Source organism: Callorhinchus milii, unplaced genomic scaffold, assembly GCF_018977255.1.
Source record: "Callorhinchus milii isolate IMCB2004 unplaced genomic scaffold, IMCB_Cmil_1.0 Scaffold2, whole genome shotgun sequence".
Taxonomy (NCBI): domain Eukaryota; kingdom Metazoa; phylum Chordata; class Chondrichthyes; order Chimaeriformes; family Callorhinchidae; genus Callorhinchus; species Callorhinchus milii.
Window position 1 is genome coordinate 86,807,444 of NW_024704743.1, and position 16,581 is coordinate 86,824,024.

A 16,581-nucleotide genomic window follows, 5' to 3' on the forward strand; every position below is an offset into this window, starting at 1 on the left:
TGGATGTTATAGATTCAACGCCACAATTCCAAAAACAACAGAGTTTCTCCTGGTATTCCGACTAACAATTTCCTGAATAAAATTGATGAGTACTTAATGGTTGCTTGTGGGATATTCCTGTGTGCAAATTGGCTATCATGTTTTCTTACAGATACACAGTCACTACACTTCAAAGTAAATCCTGTGAAGTGCTTTGAGATATTTTGACGATGTGGTAACTCCATTTCAAATGAAAAAAATATCAGTATTATTATAAAAGGATAGCTCTTTCTGAGAACAAGCAAAATTATGATAGGTCGAATGACCTCTTTCTGTGCTGTAAATGCACAAGTGATGACCCCATAAGTGTTGTGCAACTAAGGTCTCACATGAGGCGATTCATAATGACAGCTATTAATAGAGAACCAAAGTGTGTGACTGACCCTGACACTGTGACGAACCTCTACCCTGACGTAATATTAGAGAGGCTCGTTACAACATGACCACATATTAGGTTAATATCATGATATAAAATGTGTGATTTCATCACTGATGCAACCATGTGCATGCTTGTCACTGACAGTAGGCATTTAGTGAGCAAACAGAGCAGACACTGCGGAGGTGGCAATTCGTGATGGCAATAGACAGCTAAGCCAATTGTACAACAGCAGGAAGGAGGTAGACTAAACCCAGTCCTGTAAATCACTGCAGTCAGTGTTGTATTTCTGGACTGTACAAGTCTCATTTGTCGCATGTCTTAATAAAATTGTTCGTATTAAAAATCCCATTGACCCACAGGAGCTCTATTCCCGAAGTAAATCACACTGGAGCAGAGTTCCGGGTGTGACATACTTGTGGAGGTCGTCTCCATTAGTTCGACGCAGATTCCTAAAGGAGTCCTGGTAAGGAAAAACAGATGATTAGATTGTGCTCAAACTGAATTACACACTTCTGACCTCATGACTTTGGTGAATTTGCACTCGTAACCTCTGTCTCCAGATGTTTTGTCCGCTTACGTGTTATTGAGGCGATTTTCTCTGGGATATGGGCCAGTAACGACTATTATTTTTTCAATGAGTGTTACGTGTCTAACTTCATGTGGCCACTTGAGAATGAGCTTGTTTCAATATTTCAGAATTAGGATTCATCAATTAAAGTGATCTGAAATTCAAAGGATCCGATTTAAACCAAAAGCACTTCAGAGATGTACAGCATTCTGTCTTAACGTGGCTCTGACCTTGTTTTTCTTCCTGCCTTCTTCAGACACAGTTCTTTATCAGACTCCCTCGGGCTGTCGCCTGTTTGTCAATCGCCAAAGAAGTAGAGAGATAAATCTCATTTCACTCGCTACAGACCTAACTCTCTTCAACACGAAATTTCAAATCCTATCCATAGTATTGGCTGTGTATTTGGAGGCTGGAGGTTTAAACCTTGTCCACCAAGATCAGACTGGATTTATGAAGAACTGTAACTCTTCAGACAACATCCAGCAGCTTATTAATTTAATAGACTCCTGTCCATTCCATGATATTCTGGCCTTGACAGTCTCTCAAGATAAGGCAAAGCCTTTTGACAGGCTAGAGTGCACATATATTTTGCTGTTCTCTGTTGGATGGGTTTTGCAGGAACATGAGATGAACGTTTCCACCATTATTGATGCCTTTTCCATACAAATTTAACTGGCTCCGCAGTAAGAATAAGACCCTTACAATATTACGTTGTGGCAGCCCCTTAAGGAATGCAGTGCAAAAGATTATTATTTTCCACAGGGAAAAAACAATTCGGAGACTGAACGGGGAACAGGAATTAGCTGCAGCAGGGGTGAAAGAGTAACTTGTCTGTCTGTCTTCTGTCTATCTGTCTGAGGGAAGCAAGACATACAGCATGTAGGAAAAACGACAGTTATTATTAGCGGAGCAGCATTTAAAAAAGTTAAACTTATTAATACCATACGAATTAAGTACGAATACAACAAAATAATGACCAGCACTCATCAGGCTTTGAATGGGGAGTGGATCTGCTGTGTTAAATTTCAGGTTAAAGGACGATAGGAAATCAAATATGATCAATTTTGAGGGTAAATAGATGTTTGAAAAATAGAGATTGAGAGAAATGCTGACAGGTTAATATAGCTCCCAATTCCACTTTACACTTCAATTTCACAACTGAATGTATTTGGTAAGAAGCACAGTAGAGGACTTGAGCAAATTCCGCAAAACAACTGATATTATTAAAATGCTTTGAGACGTCTCACCGATGTGGAAGGTACTATATCAAAGGCAAGGGTTATTATTATTTTATTAAGAATGGTTGACATCAACTATCTTTCGGAGAAATTCCACCTGACTGTACATTAACTCTATGAAGCATTTCAGACTATCTGGAGAATGCCAAATTGGTGAATTCAGTCTTAACTTTGATGTCTTTTTTGAGGTACTCAAAAGAACTTATGGATAACAAGCTACAAAATTAAAGCTGAAAATGATCATTTTAGCATGTTTCTATCTGGGGAGGAGATTTCCCTCTTCTTTGTGCATTCAATAATGTGTCCATTTGCTAAGATGAACACATTTGTTGCTCAACATATGTGAATAACCCAGGTTTAAGTTCCAAATAAAGTTTCATCATAAATGGAAAATTAAATTACATATATAGAAATACATTTCTGTTAGTCTGAACACAGACACAAATTTGCAAAACTTAGCAACTGAAGAATAGCCCAAAGACTTATCACACAGATTTGCCACAGACCAACAGAGCAGAGTATGTTGATTTATGGAATATAAAATATATAGTGAAGACTGATCATCTGCGAGGATGTGTGGCAACCTCACAGAGAGGTTTACATAAGCTCATAATAATAATAATGTATGGTTTACGTATGGTATGTGAACTCAAGATTAAAGCACTGTTTCGCAACTACTTTCTAACTATCCATTAGATTTTATAATAGTATCAGCACAGCAATATTCAGCTTCGTAATGTGTTATTAATCTCAGGAGGTACTTCGATTCCCTGTGCCATACATAGTTCACTGAGCACCATCCTCACATGGTTGTAAGGTAAGTTAATGCATCAAATGACTATTAGTAGGACATTAATCAGGCTATTTAAGCAGCAAAATGCAGTAGCAGGTTATTCACAACCTTGTATTTATTCTGTGACTGTTCAGAGTGATTCCTCAGCTTAATTAACTGTGGGGAAGGTAGAAACATTAACAAGCTTTGCTATACAACACGTTTTAGAACGCACTTAAAAAAGAGAGAGCTTATACAGCAGTTAAAGCATTGTACTATTGACAGTGTGTTACAGGCGTTTTCTTTGCTCATATCCAATGGGTAACGCAACTCATCATTGTGAAAGAACAAGTGGAACATTATAATATTCCACAAGGCCTGAAATGCCTTCTCCGTTTTACATCTCTCTGAGCCTCTGTGTGTGTCCATTACTTTATAACATCTTTAGGATCTGATTTCCTATCTATTTTCATCTTTTCTTAAAACACACCATAGCATACTACATTACTACATTCCGCCTCTTGTTCTGCTTAATGAAAGATAATTTATTAATCTTTTTTTAATTTTAATTATTAGAGTACAGTATAATTATGCAAGTGCTTTGTGCTGGCTTGTATGCTCCTTTAGGGTACAATTTTGTTTTAATACTGTAATAATGTGATTTTCTGCAGTGATATTGCATTGTGACAAGACTTTGACTGTCAAACACACTTAATATTCTCCCGTAGTTTCTGATGTCGGCTGATAAGCCTCCAGTCCCTCCTATCCCCTGCAGTTGTTTGAAAAAGAAAACGCTTGACTCGCATGAAATGTTAACTTTATCAATGCTTATTAATTTCACACTTTAGTTGGGTCAAATGTTCAGAGTGACAGCAGCAGCACTGTCTTAGCTATTTCAGCCGACTGGCTGTGCTGGAATGCTCCATGGATAAGTGCATTCTTGTGGCCATGCTACAAAGTGCTGGTGTGGCCAGGCCAGCAACACCCCCCCACACCTACCCCCCCACCCCATCTACCCCCCACCTACACACACACACATACAGTTCCCATACCCCGCATACTCACACAGCCCCCACCACACACTCACACAGCCGCCTCCCCTACACTCACACAGCTCCCCGCACACACTCACACAGTTCCCCCCTCCACACACCCAACAGCCCCCCACACACTCACACAGCCCCTACGCTCACACAGCCCCCCACACACTCACACAGCCATCTCCACACACCCACACAGCCCCCCACACACTCACAGCCCCCACGCTCACACAGCCCCCCACACACTCACACAGCCCCCGCCCCACACACTCACACAGCCCCCCCACACACGCTCACACAGCCATCTCCACACACTCATACAGCACCCCCCACACACACTCATACAGCCCCCCAATCACACTCCACAACTCCCCCCCACACCCACACAGCACCCCACACACTCACACAGCCCCCCCACACACACTCACACAGACAACCCCCCCACACAAATACTCTTTCACACAGCAGCCCCCACACACACACACCTTCCCTCATGTATTGAGTTAACTCAATGGCATAAATGTAAAGTACACAGAAAAACTTTGCTCAGAATGGAAATCTGCTTGTCACGATTAGATGAAATGGTAAGTAGGCAACTGGAGCGAAGGAATGCGTCACTATTAGCGACTTGCAATATATTCACCTTTGTAATCCTTGATACTACAATCCCTCCAGCATTTCATTGGCTCATGCTGCCCTTTAATGATCTCCTTTCCTATGTAGAATCGTTCACAACAACCACAAGAATAAAGACCCTAAGCATCTGTATGATACTGTACTTCCAGAATATCTGAGAGGCCAGTCAATCGCCATAGTCCGGTCTGCTTTTCTTCAGGTGGATTTTAAAGATACCTGACAATTCAGTGCACCCCCAACATCCTGGACTACATGAGTTTAATGCTCCAATGTGGGCTTGAACACACAACCTTCTGACTCAGATGCAAGCATGCTACCAACTGAGCCAGGCTGATACACTAAATAGCAGTCAAGAGGAGACAATGTTAGTGCAATGTTGCTGATCTTCTCCTCAATGTTTTCAGTACACATCTGTTGTCTGGACTTCAATTTTGGGCCACCCATTATTTTTCTGATATTGCTGAGCTGTCCCCAATATGGACGCGGTATAGAGCATTAGTCAGACCTCATCTGGAGTACTGCATTCAATTTTGGGCACCACACCTCAGGAAAGATTTATTGGCTCTGGATATGATGCAGCGTAGGTTCAGCCAGAATGTTACCAGGCCTAAAAGGGTTAAGTTACAAGGAAAGGCTGCGTTAACTTGGATTGTATTCCCTTGAGTTTAGAAGGTTGAGGGGTGAATTGATTGAGGTATTTAAGATTATAAAGGTATTCAATAGAGTAGATACAGAGAAGCTATTTCCTCTGGTGGGGGAATCCAAAACTAGGGGACATTGTCTTAAAATTAGAAACAGACATTTTAAGAGTGAAATCAGGAAGTATTTTTTCACTCAAAGGGTGGTAGAAATCTGAAATTCTCTGCCCCAAAAGGCCGTGGATGCTGGATCCATCCACACCTTCAAGAGTGAGGTTGATAGATTTTTGGTAGGTCAGGGTATCAAGGGATATGGGAAGAAAGCGGGAAATTGAAAGGATTATTTGAGGTACAGATCAGCCATGATCTTATTAAATGGTGGAACAGGCTGGAAAGGCTGAATGGCCTCCTCCTGTTCCTATGTTCCTATGACGCATTTTTTTCAATTGCTAACTAATTGGAATATTAACCATGCACTGGACATTGGGATATTTAAGTGGTTCAGACCAATTCCATATTGTTTTAGCACATTATAATTGTGAGATTAATTCTCCAACATCCACCCTACACACGCCAGAATTGTTAAACACCTTGAAACATCCTCCTGACTTGAAAGGCGCAATATAAATTTAAAATTGTATTAATAATAATATTCCTTGCATTTTATGTATCGCCTTATCATGTCTTCGAGACATCTCAAAACGCTTCACAAGATACACTGGAAAGTGTAGTGACTGTTATGTTTTGTGGGCGAAACACAGCAGTCAATTGTGCACAGCAATGTCCCACACACAGTCGTGATTTGAAGTGACTAATTTATAATTATTACCACTGGAAAAGCAATCCGCCAATCGACTGACAACCGGGTGTAATGTATCTGTGAAGACATTTTAAACTGTGATATTCTGAAACTATATGCCGAACAAGTAATAATCACTATATCATCCTTTCATTATTTTTGAACCTTTGAAGTTGATTCATTTACACATTGGTCTGTACACTTTTTCTTTTGCTAATTTTTTTTAGTAAAATTAAATAGTTACAAATGCAAAACTTTACTTCTTTATAAAGTGCAACTTTACTTACGCCTCATGAAGAAGAGACGGCAATAACACATTGTGATTCTCTATTTTTCGATCAGAGCAGTCTAAGTTTATCGTCTGCATCTACTGAAGTCAGCGACACACCGACTCAACTGGTAATAGGTCACTCATAGATTTTAAGTTTTTTTTTAATATTGCACAATGTAAATGAAGGAACTGTGGGATTTTTCCAGACAAGCCTATATGATGCATTGAAACGCACAGATCCTTGTGCAATGTGCTCCAACCATCCAGGATAGAATTCAGCATTTAACATTCATTTTTCACCATTTTAAACAAGAGCAAATTTACCTGTGAGCATATGCGAATAACCCAAAGGTCATGGCTCCTTTCCTTTGCTGAGAGACCTCACCAAGCCTCTTGATTTGGACAATGGGACCAAAGGGGGTGGGGTGGTGGGGACAGTGCAGCTCTCCATCTTGAGATATTGGTCCTTAGATTTCTCATTGTAAGCACAAAGCAACAGTTTGCTGTGGCTAGCCAATGTGGCAAAATAATCTACACTGACATATCTGACTGGTTATAAAAAGATTAAGGTTTTACAAATATCACAAATAAAAACTTCATCACAAGTACATCGAGCATGCCTTATTTACGAGGAGACCACGTTTACTGCTAGTTTACACCATTCTCAGGCAATCCACGATGGGCTCTCATGATCTGACAGTGCATTATCTGTGAGAACTCTGATTATTATTTCAGTTCACACTTCACTGATGTCACTTAAATCAGATAAACAAGCCGTTTCTCGCAGTCTTCGAGATTCAAAAATAAAAAAAACAAACCTTGAAACAGCTGTAGAGAGACTTTCTCTTCTCAACATTTTTTCTCAGCAGTTGAGCTTGCAGAGATAGAGAGCCCTGCCCGCCCCTTAGTTGGGAAAAAACGTTGGACTCTCCGATACACTAACTAAGATAACAATTCTATTGTAATACCGACAAGCCTCATACTACAATGGAACCTTTATCTCAGTTCACTCATTGAGAAGCTAGTGGTTCTTGTCTATAGGGGAGGAGCAGACCATAATTCCCTCTGCTCCTTACAGCCATGTTGTGATATATTGGCAATAACTTCTGCTTGTTCTAGAGTGGGCTCTGTTTATAATAATCCTCTCTTAATTTTAACCGCCGATGGCTGTAAACTGTTGTCCCAGTCACAGTCGTTTTGGAATGAAGACAAAACAAAAACTGTCAAAGTAAAACGAAAATCAGGTCAAATCTTTGTACGTTACAAAGGAAACTCCACTCTGTAAACAATGCACGTCAGGCTCCTTTACAGTTCCACCAATGGTTTCACATATAAAAACAGAACAAAATGCATTTGTTTGTCTTTTACCTTTGCTGTACACAACACAGTTGTTGTTGTTGTCCTCTGTTCCTCGCCAAGTCACATCCATCAGCCACTTGGGACCAGCATGGACCACTACAGGAACAGGAGCTTTTGTCTTCTGTACAAAGGGAGATAATAAACAGATGCCATTTGTTTTCCGTGATTAAGAACTTGATGAATAATACTCATTTTCAAAGAACCCTAACCCCCAAATCCATAAGCCAAAACCGAAATCCCTCGTCGAGTTGTTACAGAGGACATGGAAAGGCACACAGAGTGCAAAATCTCCTTGACTAGAAGGATTATTATTAGTCAGGATTCTCCAAAATGATAATGGATTCGATCATCCAGATTAGTGAACCTCCATTGGTTTGGGTTTTCGACTGACAATGCAAATGACTTTGGAAATGAGAAACCAGAAAGTCTAAGGCTGAACGTCAGCAACTTTGTCCTCCTGTGAATTGCTGCAGTCTCACTGATTGTAGGCAGGACTAGTTTGAAAAGGTAGCGAATCTCTAGTCTACCGCTGACTGTGAATCCTATCACCAGCACTTAAGAAGTGAGTATGTGCCGCTTCTTAATGAATTCCCTATGAAGGCACTTGAATCATGAATGCCATTGTCAACTAGCACACACTCACACCATTATCATTTTCCCCAAGGTGAATGATATAATAATAAATAATAATAATAGCGCCTTTCCAGTTGGACGACATCTCAAAGCACTTCAGATGGTTTATTATAAGGTGTAGTAGCTGTATTTTGTAAGCAAATGTGGCAGCCTATTTTTGTACAGCAATATGCCACAAACACTGCTTGAAATAGTTCCACTGTAGACACCACTGATGGGAACACTGCTTCCAACTTTGTCACCTGATGAAGCTTCAAGTGTGCACAGTCCTGATGCAAACTGAAACACTGACTTTTTTTCATAATGTCACTTCATTGTACACTGTAAGCAAAATCAAGTCAGAGCACCAGTATTAGTACACTAATTAGTACATTAGTACACGTTTACAAACAAGGGGATAAGCATTTTGATATAACAGGGTAAAATCCATGGCATTTCATAATATGTTCTCTGTGATAATTACCACAAGGAAAGTGTAATGAAATGCCGCAAATTTCACCCCAATTTTTCATACCTTTTCATACCTTTACGTTAAAACAGCTTTGAAAATGTCAAAACAAAATGGCCTTCTTTTTCTTCCAAGGATTCGGTACTTTTCAACTAATATTTTTCATGCCTTGTTGCTCTCAGCCCAGCAGAACTACAGCCTCAGACAGAAGTAGCAACTCTGCAGTAAGGTGAACCTATCCACCTCTTCCTTTGATTAAATGACGCTTTTAAAGCACGCTTTGAAGCTTGAACAATTCTTCATATGCATGATGTGCTGGTGCTGATGTGCTGCTGCTGGGAGGTAAAAACTGATAGGGCCCTGATGTCTGCTGATATTGGGCCTAAAGCTCATCCTCACTAGCACCCGCAACAACTACACTGTTGCAACAGTCTAGAAAGTCAGCTCTTGATTCAGTTTATGTTTCACTACAGAGAGCTCCCTGTCTATCTGCTGGGGTTACAGCAGATATATATCCATCAGTTACAGGCAGCTATCTTTAGAGAGGTGTTGAATGTACCCTTTAGAGATCCAGACAATGAAGCTACAATTGCAAGGAATATGTGAGGAATCATTGGCTCATTCTGGCAGACTTACTTGAGTTGCCTGCTTGCAGTCGTTTCACCTTTATTGTGATATTTGTCACCAAATTCACAACTGCTGTAATCGTCTCCAAGGATATAGTATTAATGAAACAAAGGCAACGTTATTAATGGAGGATTTTTTTTCTGAAATGAGTTTATCCTGTTTAGATATACAAAAGCATCTTGTTTAAGTGCCGTAAGCTGCTGAATCATTCAAAGTACATAAATTATTGGCTTGCGTAGATCAGATTCAAAATCAATCACAGTAAGTTGAGCAAGTGCCAGGGTGTAATATGGCCATTCTCTGTTCCTGAGATGATAAAACCATAATAGGTTCCTTGCTGAATTTCTACAGCTATTACACTTGGAACGCTGCAAAGCAATCAAAAAATGTATAGTTAAAACATGGAAACTAACACATTTTGGAGCATTCCTTGGGTCCTCCAATTTTTACCTATACAAGGGAGATGAATTGTCTGTTATCAGGACTAAATTTAAACCATGCAGGCACTGCAGTAGCAAGGCCTTAATTATTTGTTTTTATGGACCTCAATAAAAAGCAAACGTGCTCAAAGTTAATCCAAGCAATCTCACAACAGGGTTATTGTCACCATTGTAACCTCGCCGGTAAGAAAGATAATAATAATAATCCTTGCATTTAATATAGCGCTTTTCACGTCGGGAGGACGTCCCAATGCGCTTCACAGAACACACTGTAAAGTGAATTGACTGTATATTTGTGGGCGAACGCGGCAGCCAATTGCACACAGCAATGTGCCACAAACAGTCGTAGATTGAAAATGACCAATTTATTATTGTTTTTGGTTTTCGGAGGGATTATTATTAGGCGTGTGGAGTAAGGAAACTTGCCCAAGGTTTCGCCCTGCCTGGAATTGAACTCAGGTCTCTCGCTTGCAAAGCGAGTGCTCTAACCACTGAGCTACAGGACTCCACAAGATACAAGATACAAGATAAGTGAAAGCTAACATCTCTTAAACTACTTACCAACAATAGCTTATAATAATAATAAATAATAATCCTTGCATTCGATACAGTGCCTTATAATGTGACTGAGCTTTCTCAAAGCACTTCAGCAGATTTACTGTCAAATGTAGTGACTGTAATTTCGGCGAATGTGGCAGCTAATTTGTGCATAGCAATATCCAATAAGCAGCAATGAAGTTAATGTATTGTTTGCCAGGACACTAGGAGAATCTCCTTTTACTTTTTGAGCAGTGCCATGGGATCTTTAACGTTCACCTGAACAGGCAGACAGGATCTCGTTTTAAGATCTCATGCGAAGGACGGCATCTCCAATAATACAGCAACATCTCAAATCCCTTCAGTGACAGAGTGGGAGCTTGAATTGGGTCGGGTGGGTGGATGTCGGGAGGTGGAGAGAAATTCCAAAGTTAGTCAAAAGGTAAGCATTTAGAAGGGTTTTAAAATGGAGAGGGAGTGTGCAAAGTGGAGGGATTCGGGGAAAGTGTTACAGATAGTGGAAGTATAGCAGCTGAAAGCTTGCCCACTGCTGATAGGGCTGAGGATCCTGGGGATGTGTAGCAGGTCTGAGCGAGCAGGGTGGAGGTAGTGGGCATAGGAGTATGACCGCAGGAGGTACCAGATGTAGTCTGGAGCTAAGGGATAAAGGTATCTGAAAGTTACAAGGGTTTTTGTCATCCACGTATTGTATTTCATTCAAGCCATAATCAGTTGATGAGTGAAGCAATGTTTCCTCTTGACTTGCTGACACAGAGATGTTTGCAGTATTGCATGCTAGCTGCCCAGCTGGGTATTTAGATATTGATTCAGTTAAAGGGTCTCTGAAATAATACTGGGGACAGTAGGGAGGTAAGCAATTACAGGAACAGACCAAGTGGGTAGATAGTTGTGATATTATTTAGTACAACAGCAGATTTATACTCTAACACCATTGATTTAAAAATATTATTCACTTGAAAACACTTACATAAAAGATTTTCAAATCTCTTCATAACTCCCATTAAAGACCCTGGAAGTTTATCCCAAGAATAATAATAATAATTCTTGACTTTTATATAGCACCTCTTAATTCAAAATATCAAAACATCTCAAAGCGCTTTACAGAGGTTTTTTTTGTAAAATGCGGTAACTGTGATTGTACCAGAAAGTGGCAATTAATTTGTGCACAGCCATGTTCCACAGCAGGAATGAAGTAAATGACCCTTTTATCAGGAGGACCTTTGGCCAGAGCAATTGAAGAAACTCGTCACTTTTTGAATCATGCCATGGGATCTTTAGCAGCCACCTGAACAAGCAGACTGGACCATATTTTATCAAAACACAAAATACTGCAGATGCTGGAAATCTGAAAACAAAAACAGAAGTCACTGGGAACACTCAGCAGGTCAAGCAGCATCTATGGAGAAAGGTAAGTGAGTCAATGTTTCAGGTCTGACGAAAGGTTGTGGACCCAAAACGTTGACTCACTTTCCTTTCTCCATAGATGCTGCCTGACCTGCTGAGTGTTCCCAGCGACTTCTGTTTTTGTTTCCATATTTTATCATCTCATCTGAAAGGCAGCAATTTCAAGAATGAGCAAATGGGATGGAAATGTCTGGCATTATCTAATAAACTGAGGGAACGGATTGATGGACTGAATGTCTTCTTGTACCTATGTTCTTATATCACAATGAGAACATAAATTCCTTGGTGAACCACTAGTAATTTGCTGATGATACTATATGGAAACACCTATTCCAAGCGATTATGCTACCAGAGGAGTAAAAATATCCTAAACCTAGCAATCTGGTTACCTTTAACTGTCATGACATTTAAACAACAGTGAATTGGATAAAAAACCTGCAACTCAGAAGTTGCCAAGTAAAAGCTCCATAAGATATTCGTTCTCATTGGTAAATCCCTCAATGGTCTTACCCCACCTTATATCTGCAACCTCCTTCAACCCTACCAACCTGGCCACTCGCTTCGCTGATTGAACACCGGACCTCTTCATGTCCCCCACCCTATCAGCAGGTAAGTTTTCAGCCATCATTCTGCCTCTACTCTCCAGAACTCCATCCTGGAGTCTTTTCAACTTGCTCCCCTTTCTCCTCTTCACTTTGACCATAATTTCGGTCATCTTTTCCCTCACCATCCTTTTGGCTCCCATCCCCAGCTCAGATGCCCATCCAGTATTGTCACTGTGGGACATCGCCCTGATGTGAACACGCTGTATAAATGTAAATGTTATTGTAGAAAGAAGCTCTGACGGCTAAAATTGGTTTAGCTGATAAGGGGACATCATCAGGTTTCCTGCTCCAGAGACTACTGGCAGATCCTGAAAGTTTGCCAGACAGCATTATAAATGGCAAGCTATGCGGTTTAGCTGGTTATACTCCAACAGTACCCCAACGCACACTCTAGGGACCGTGAGCTGGACTCCAAGTCTGCACCAAATATTTTCCAGAATTAGGTAAGCGGGATGTGTCCCTCCAGGGAGAGAGTGTGCATTCCATTCCAACAATCTATCTCAGGGATTTCCATGTGTAGGTGAGATGCATGGAATTCTTAGTTTGGTTTGGATACTCTCAGCATGGTGCATGTGTCAAGATACCCGGCTGCCCCCACCTCCCGCGAAAAAAAATCCCTGTGCTTGGACACGAGCATGTTCGTTTGTGATGACCCAACATTTGAATGGCCACTTGGGTAGCTGGCAGGTAAATTACACTCCAGTTGGTAACAAGATGAAAAGTTTTAACGTGATCAGGTTTCTGATATTCTTGAAGAAAACAATGTTCTGTAACTGTGATTTCAGAAAGCAGTAAAAAAGAGAGCAAAATGGCATAAATCACCACAAGCCATTGTGCACATATCTCAAATTGGACAGTGACCAGAATCTACAATTAGAGAGCTGCAAATATTGAATGCAAGAATCTCAATATGCTTTTATTTATCTCTAGAAATGTTTAGAGCTATACAACAACACAACAACAGCAAAATTACATATGTAGAGCACCTTTCACGTTGGGAGGATGGCCCAAGGTGCTGGACAGACAAAGTTTCGGACCCGAGCTGGGGGTTGGGGGTCAAGGAGTGTGCAGGGCATGGGGGGAAGCAGAGAGATCTAAAGCATGGTTGAAGAGGAGGGTCTTGAGATGGGTCTTGAAGGAAGCACGGGAGGGGATGAGGCAGAGGGACTGCGCGATGGAGTTCCAGAGAATGGGGGCAGAGCGGCAGAAGGTCCGCCCGCCAATAGTGGGGCGAGCGAGGCGGGGGATATGAAGCAGGCCGGAGCCCACGGAGTGGAGGGAGCGGGCAGGATGGTAGAGGGTTAGGAGGTCGCAGAGGTAGGGGGGAGCAAGATCATCGAGGGGTTTGAAGGCGAGTACCAGGATCTTGAAATGTGTTTTCTGTGTGATGGGAAGCCAGTGGAATCGGGCGAGGATGAGGGTGATAGGGTCGCGGAGCCTGGTGCGGGAGAGGACACGGGCTGCAGAGTTCTGGATGATCTGCAACCTATGAAGGGAGGATTTGGGGAGGCCGACAAGCAATGAGTTTGCATAGTTGAGCCTCGATGTAATGAAAACGTGTATGAGGGTTTCGGCGGCCTGTGCTGTAAGACAGGAGCGGAGCCGGGCGATGTTGTGGGAAGGCAGAGCGGGTCATGGCGCAGATGTGGGGTAGAAAGGATAGTTGAGGGTCAAACAAAAAGCCAAGGTTCTGGACTGGCTTAGCAAGGTGGAGTGTGCAACCATGGATGGTGAAGCTGTCAGCACCTGAGGTGAGGAGGCGCTGACAGGAGTCAATCAGGAGAGCCTCGGTCTTGTTGACGTTCAACTGAAGAAAGTTAGCTCTCATCCAGGACTTGTGGAGTCCTGTAGCTCAGTGGTTAGAGCACTCGCTTTGTAAGTGAGAGACCTGGGTTCAATTCCAGACAGGGCAAAACCTTGGGCAAGTTTCCTTACTCCACACGCCTAATAATAATCCCTCCAAAACCAAAAACAATAATAAATTGGTCATTTTCAATCTACGACTGTTTGTGGGACATTGCTGTGCGCAATTGGCTGGCGCGTTCGCCCACAGATATACAGTCAATTCACTTTACAGTGTGTTCTGTGAAGCGCTTTGGGACGTCCTCCCGACGTGAAAAGCGCTATATCAAATGCAAGGATTATTATTATTATTATTATTGATGTCTGACAGACATTCTGTCAGGACAGCAGTGGTCCTGGAGTCATGGGTGGAGACAGAGAGGTAGAGTTGGGTGTCATCCGTATACATGTGCAAGTTGAACCCATGTCTGCGGATAATGTCACCAAGAGGGAGTATATAGATATTGAAGAGGAGGGGACCAAGGACAGAGCTCTGAGGAACGCCGCACGAGACGGTGTGGGGGCTAGAGGAGAAACCGTTTGTGGAGGTGAAGTGGAGGCGGTGTGAGAAGTAGGATCTGAAACAGTCAAGGATAGTGCTATAGCCATAGCTCTGCAACGCTACACAACATTCGATGGGAGGTTCTGCCACAGTCTGCAATGAGGAGCAAAACATGCCCAAAACAGCAGCAAAATAAGGAGGCAAAAAACTTTGAAGACAGAAAGTGTAGCAAAAATAATTGACAGAGCAAATAAGAGTAAATTTTCCTTGTCGAAATTATCTGCTGAGTTTACCTACAAAATACATCATCTGTAATAAAATCCAGTGAAGCGTTTTGTGAAGTCCTCCTAATATAAAAGGGCTATTTATTATTATTATTATTGTTTTTAAATATAAAAAGCCTCAAATATCTTCTAGATGTTGTCAGCAACATTAAGGAGGGATGATTTTTTTCCCCAAAAAGCTAAGGAAGACAGGGAGAAACGTGTAGAATGCAAAAATAACATAAATGGTGGCAAAATTATTTTTTAAAAATCTCTTTACTGGAAATCTATTGAACATAAAAGACAAGTACAAGGGTCACTCACTAACACTCCATGCCATGAGTCAGCCAGCAAATTAAGAGTCTTGTTGGAAACAATAGCAGAGAGTGGAAAGGGAGTTACCAGCTGGAATTCAGTCTCAGGGATCTGCTGTTTATAATGTCATCAGAACCTCTTGAATGAATTGCAGTTTCAATACTGTATTTCTTGCCTCCTGAATGAAAATGAGCACTCTTAAAAACAGCAGAAGAATATGTAGGTGAACGTATAGTTCAGTCTGGTAGGCAGAACAGTGTAGAAGGTAGGGATTCTGTCCAGCACTGGTTGCATGGAAGCCTGAGCCCTGTCACACCCAGTTGCGGAGTGGGAGGATACTGGGCAATGTCCACAATTCCTCTGAGCTGATAAAACCTTCATCACACCAGCTGTCTTGCTGACAGTGACAGGCCGGGGTGAATCATCTGTACAGCAGACTTTTTACACACGTTTGCTGGAGTGATCTGAAAGGGTTAACTCCAGGCACACAGGCAGTAAAGGTTCACACAATAAAATTGCCGGTGTTGTGGCTGATTTTCTTTCTCCTTCTCAGTTCAGCTGGTCTGAAGTTTAAATGAATAAAAACGGTTTTCCTCGGCTCCTCCCTTAAATTTAGCAGACTGCCGGGCTGCATGTTTTAACACAGCCGACGGAAGCTAATCACCAGCCAATTGAAGGGTTTTAGAGCAATGTATAATTTATTGATGTATTTATTTAACGGCAACACTGGCCACTCTGAACTCAAACAACAACAAAAAACAACACTCGTCTTTTAATATGTGCATTCATAAACCCTATATGGGTTCAGAAAGCACTGAAAGGAGAAAAATAACAAGTTGAATGTTAATTGTAGAAAGTGTTGATTTAAAAATGAGTTTATAAATTGGTGTATTTTTTAATTAAAAATTTCCAAATTATTACCCCAGTTTGGGTGTATTCTGTTGATCATTGCTGACAGTAAAGTAAGACCCTCACAGCTAATTTGGTGGGTCTAAGCTACAGTTCTTACAGATAAACAAGGCATAATAAAGGCTTTCTGCTTGTTACTGCAGCAACTATCTGCAATGAAAATCTAAGATGAAGGTAATGAAATATTTAACAAAAAGTTAGAAAACATCTGCATCCTAAGAGTCAGGTCTGTAAACGCACTGACAGAATTTCTGGCCTTATGTAGTGGAGGAAAAGGAAAACTAAAAAAAATCAGT

The 16,581-nt window shown here is 41.3% G+C and overlaps 1 protein-coding gene across 1 annotated transcript in view; it reads right to left on the reverse strand.

Moving 5' to 3' along the window:
• The window catches only part of zfpm2a (zinc finger protein, FOG family member 2a), a 275,950-nt gene that overhangs the window by 98,402 nt on the left and 160,967 nt on the right, over nt 1-16,581 (reverse strand). Inside the window, exon 5 of the mRNA XM_042346925.1 lies at nt 7,749-7,860. Within this exon, the coding sequence (XP_042202859.1) occupies nt 7,749-7,860 (112 nt within the window). The remainder of the gene's footprint in view (nt 1-7,748; nt 7,861-16,581) is intronic.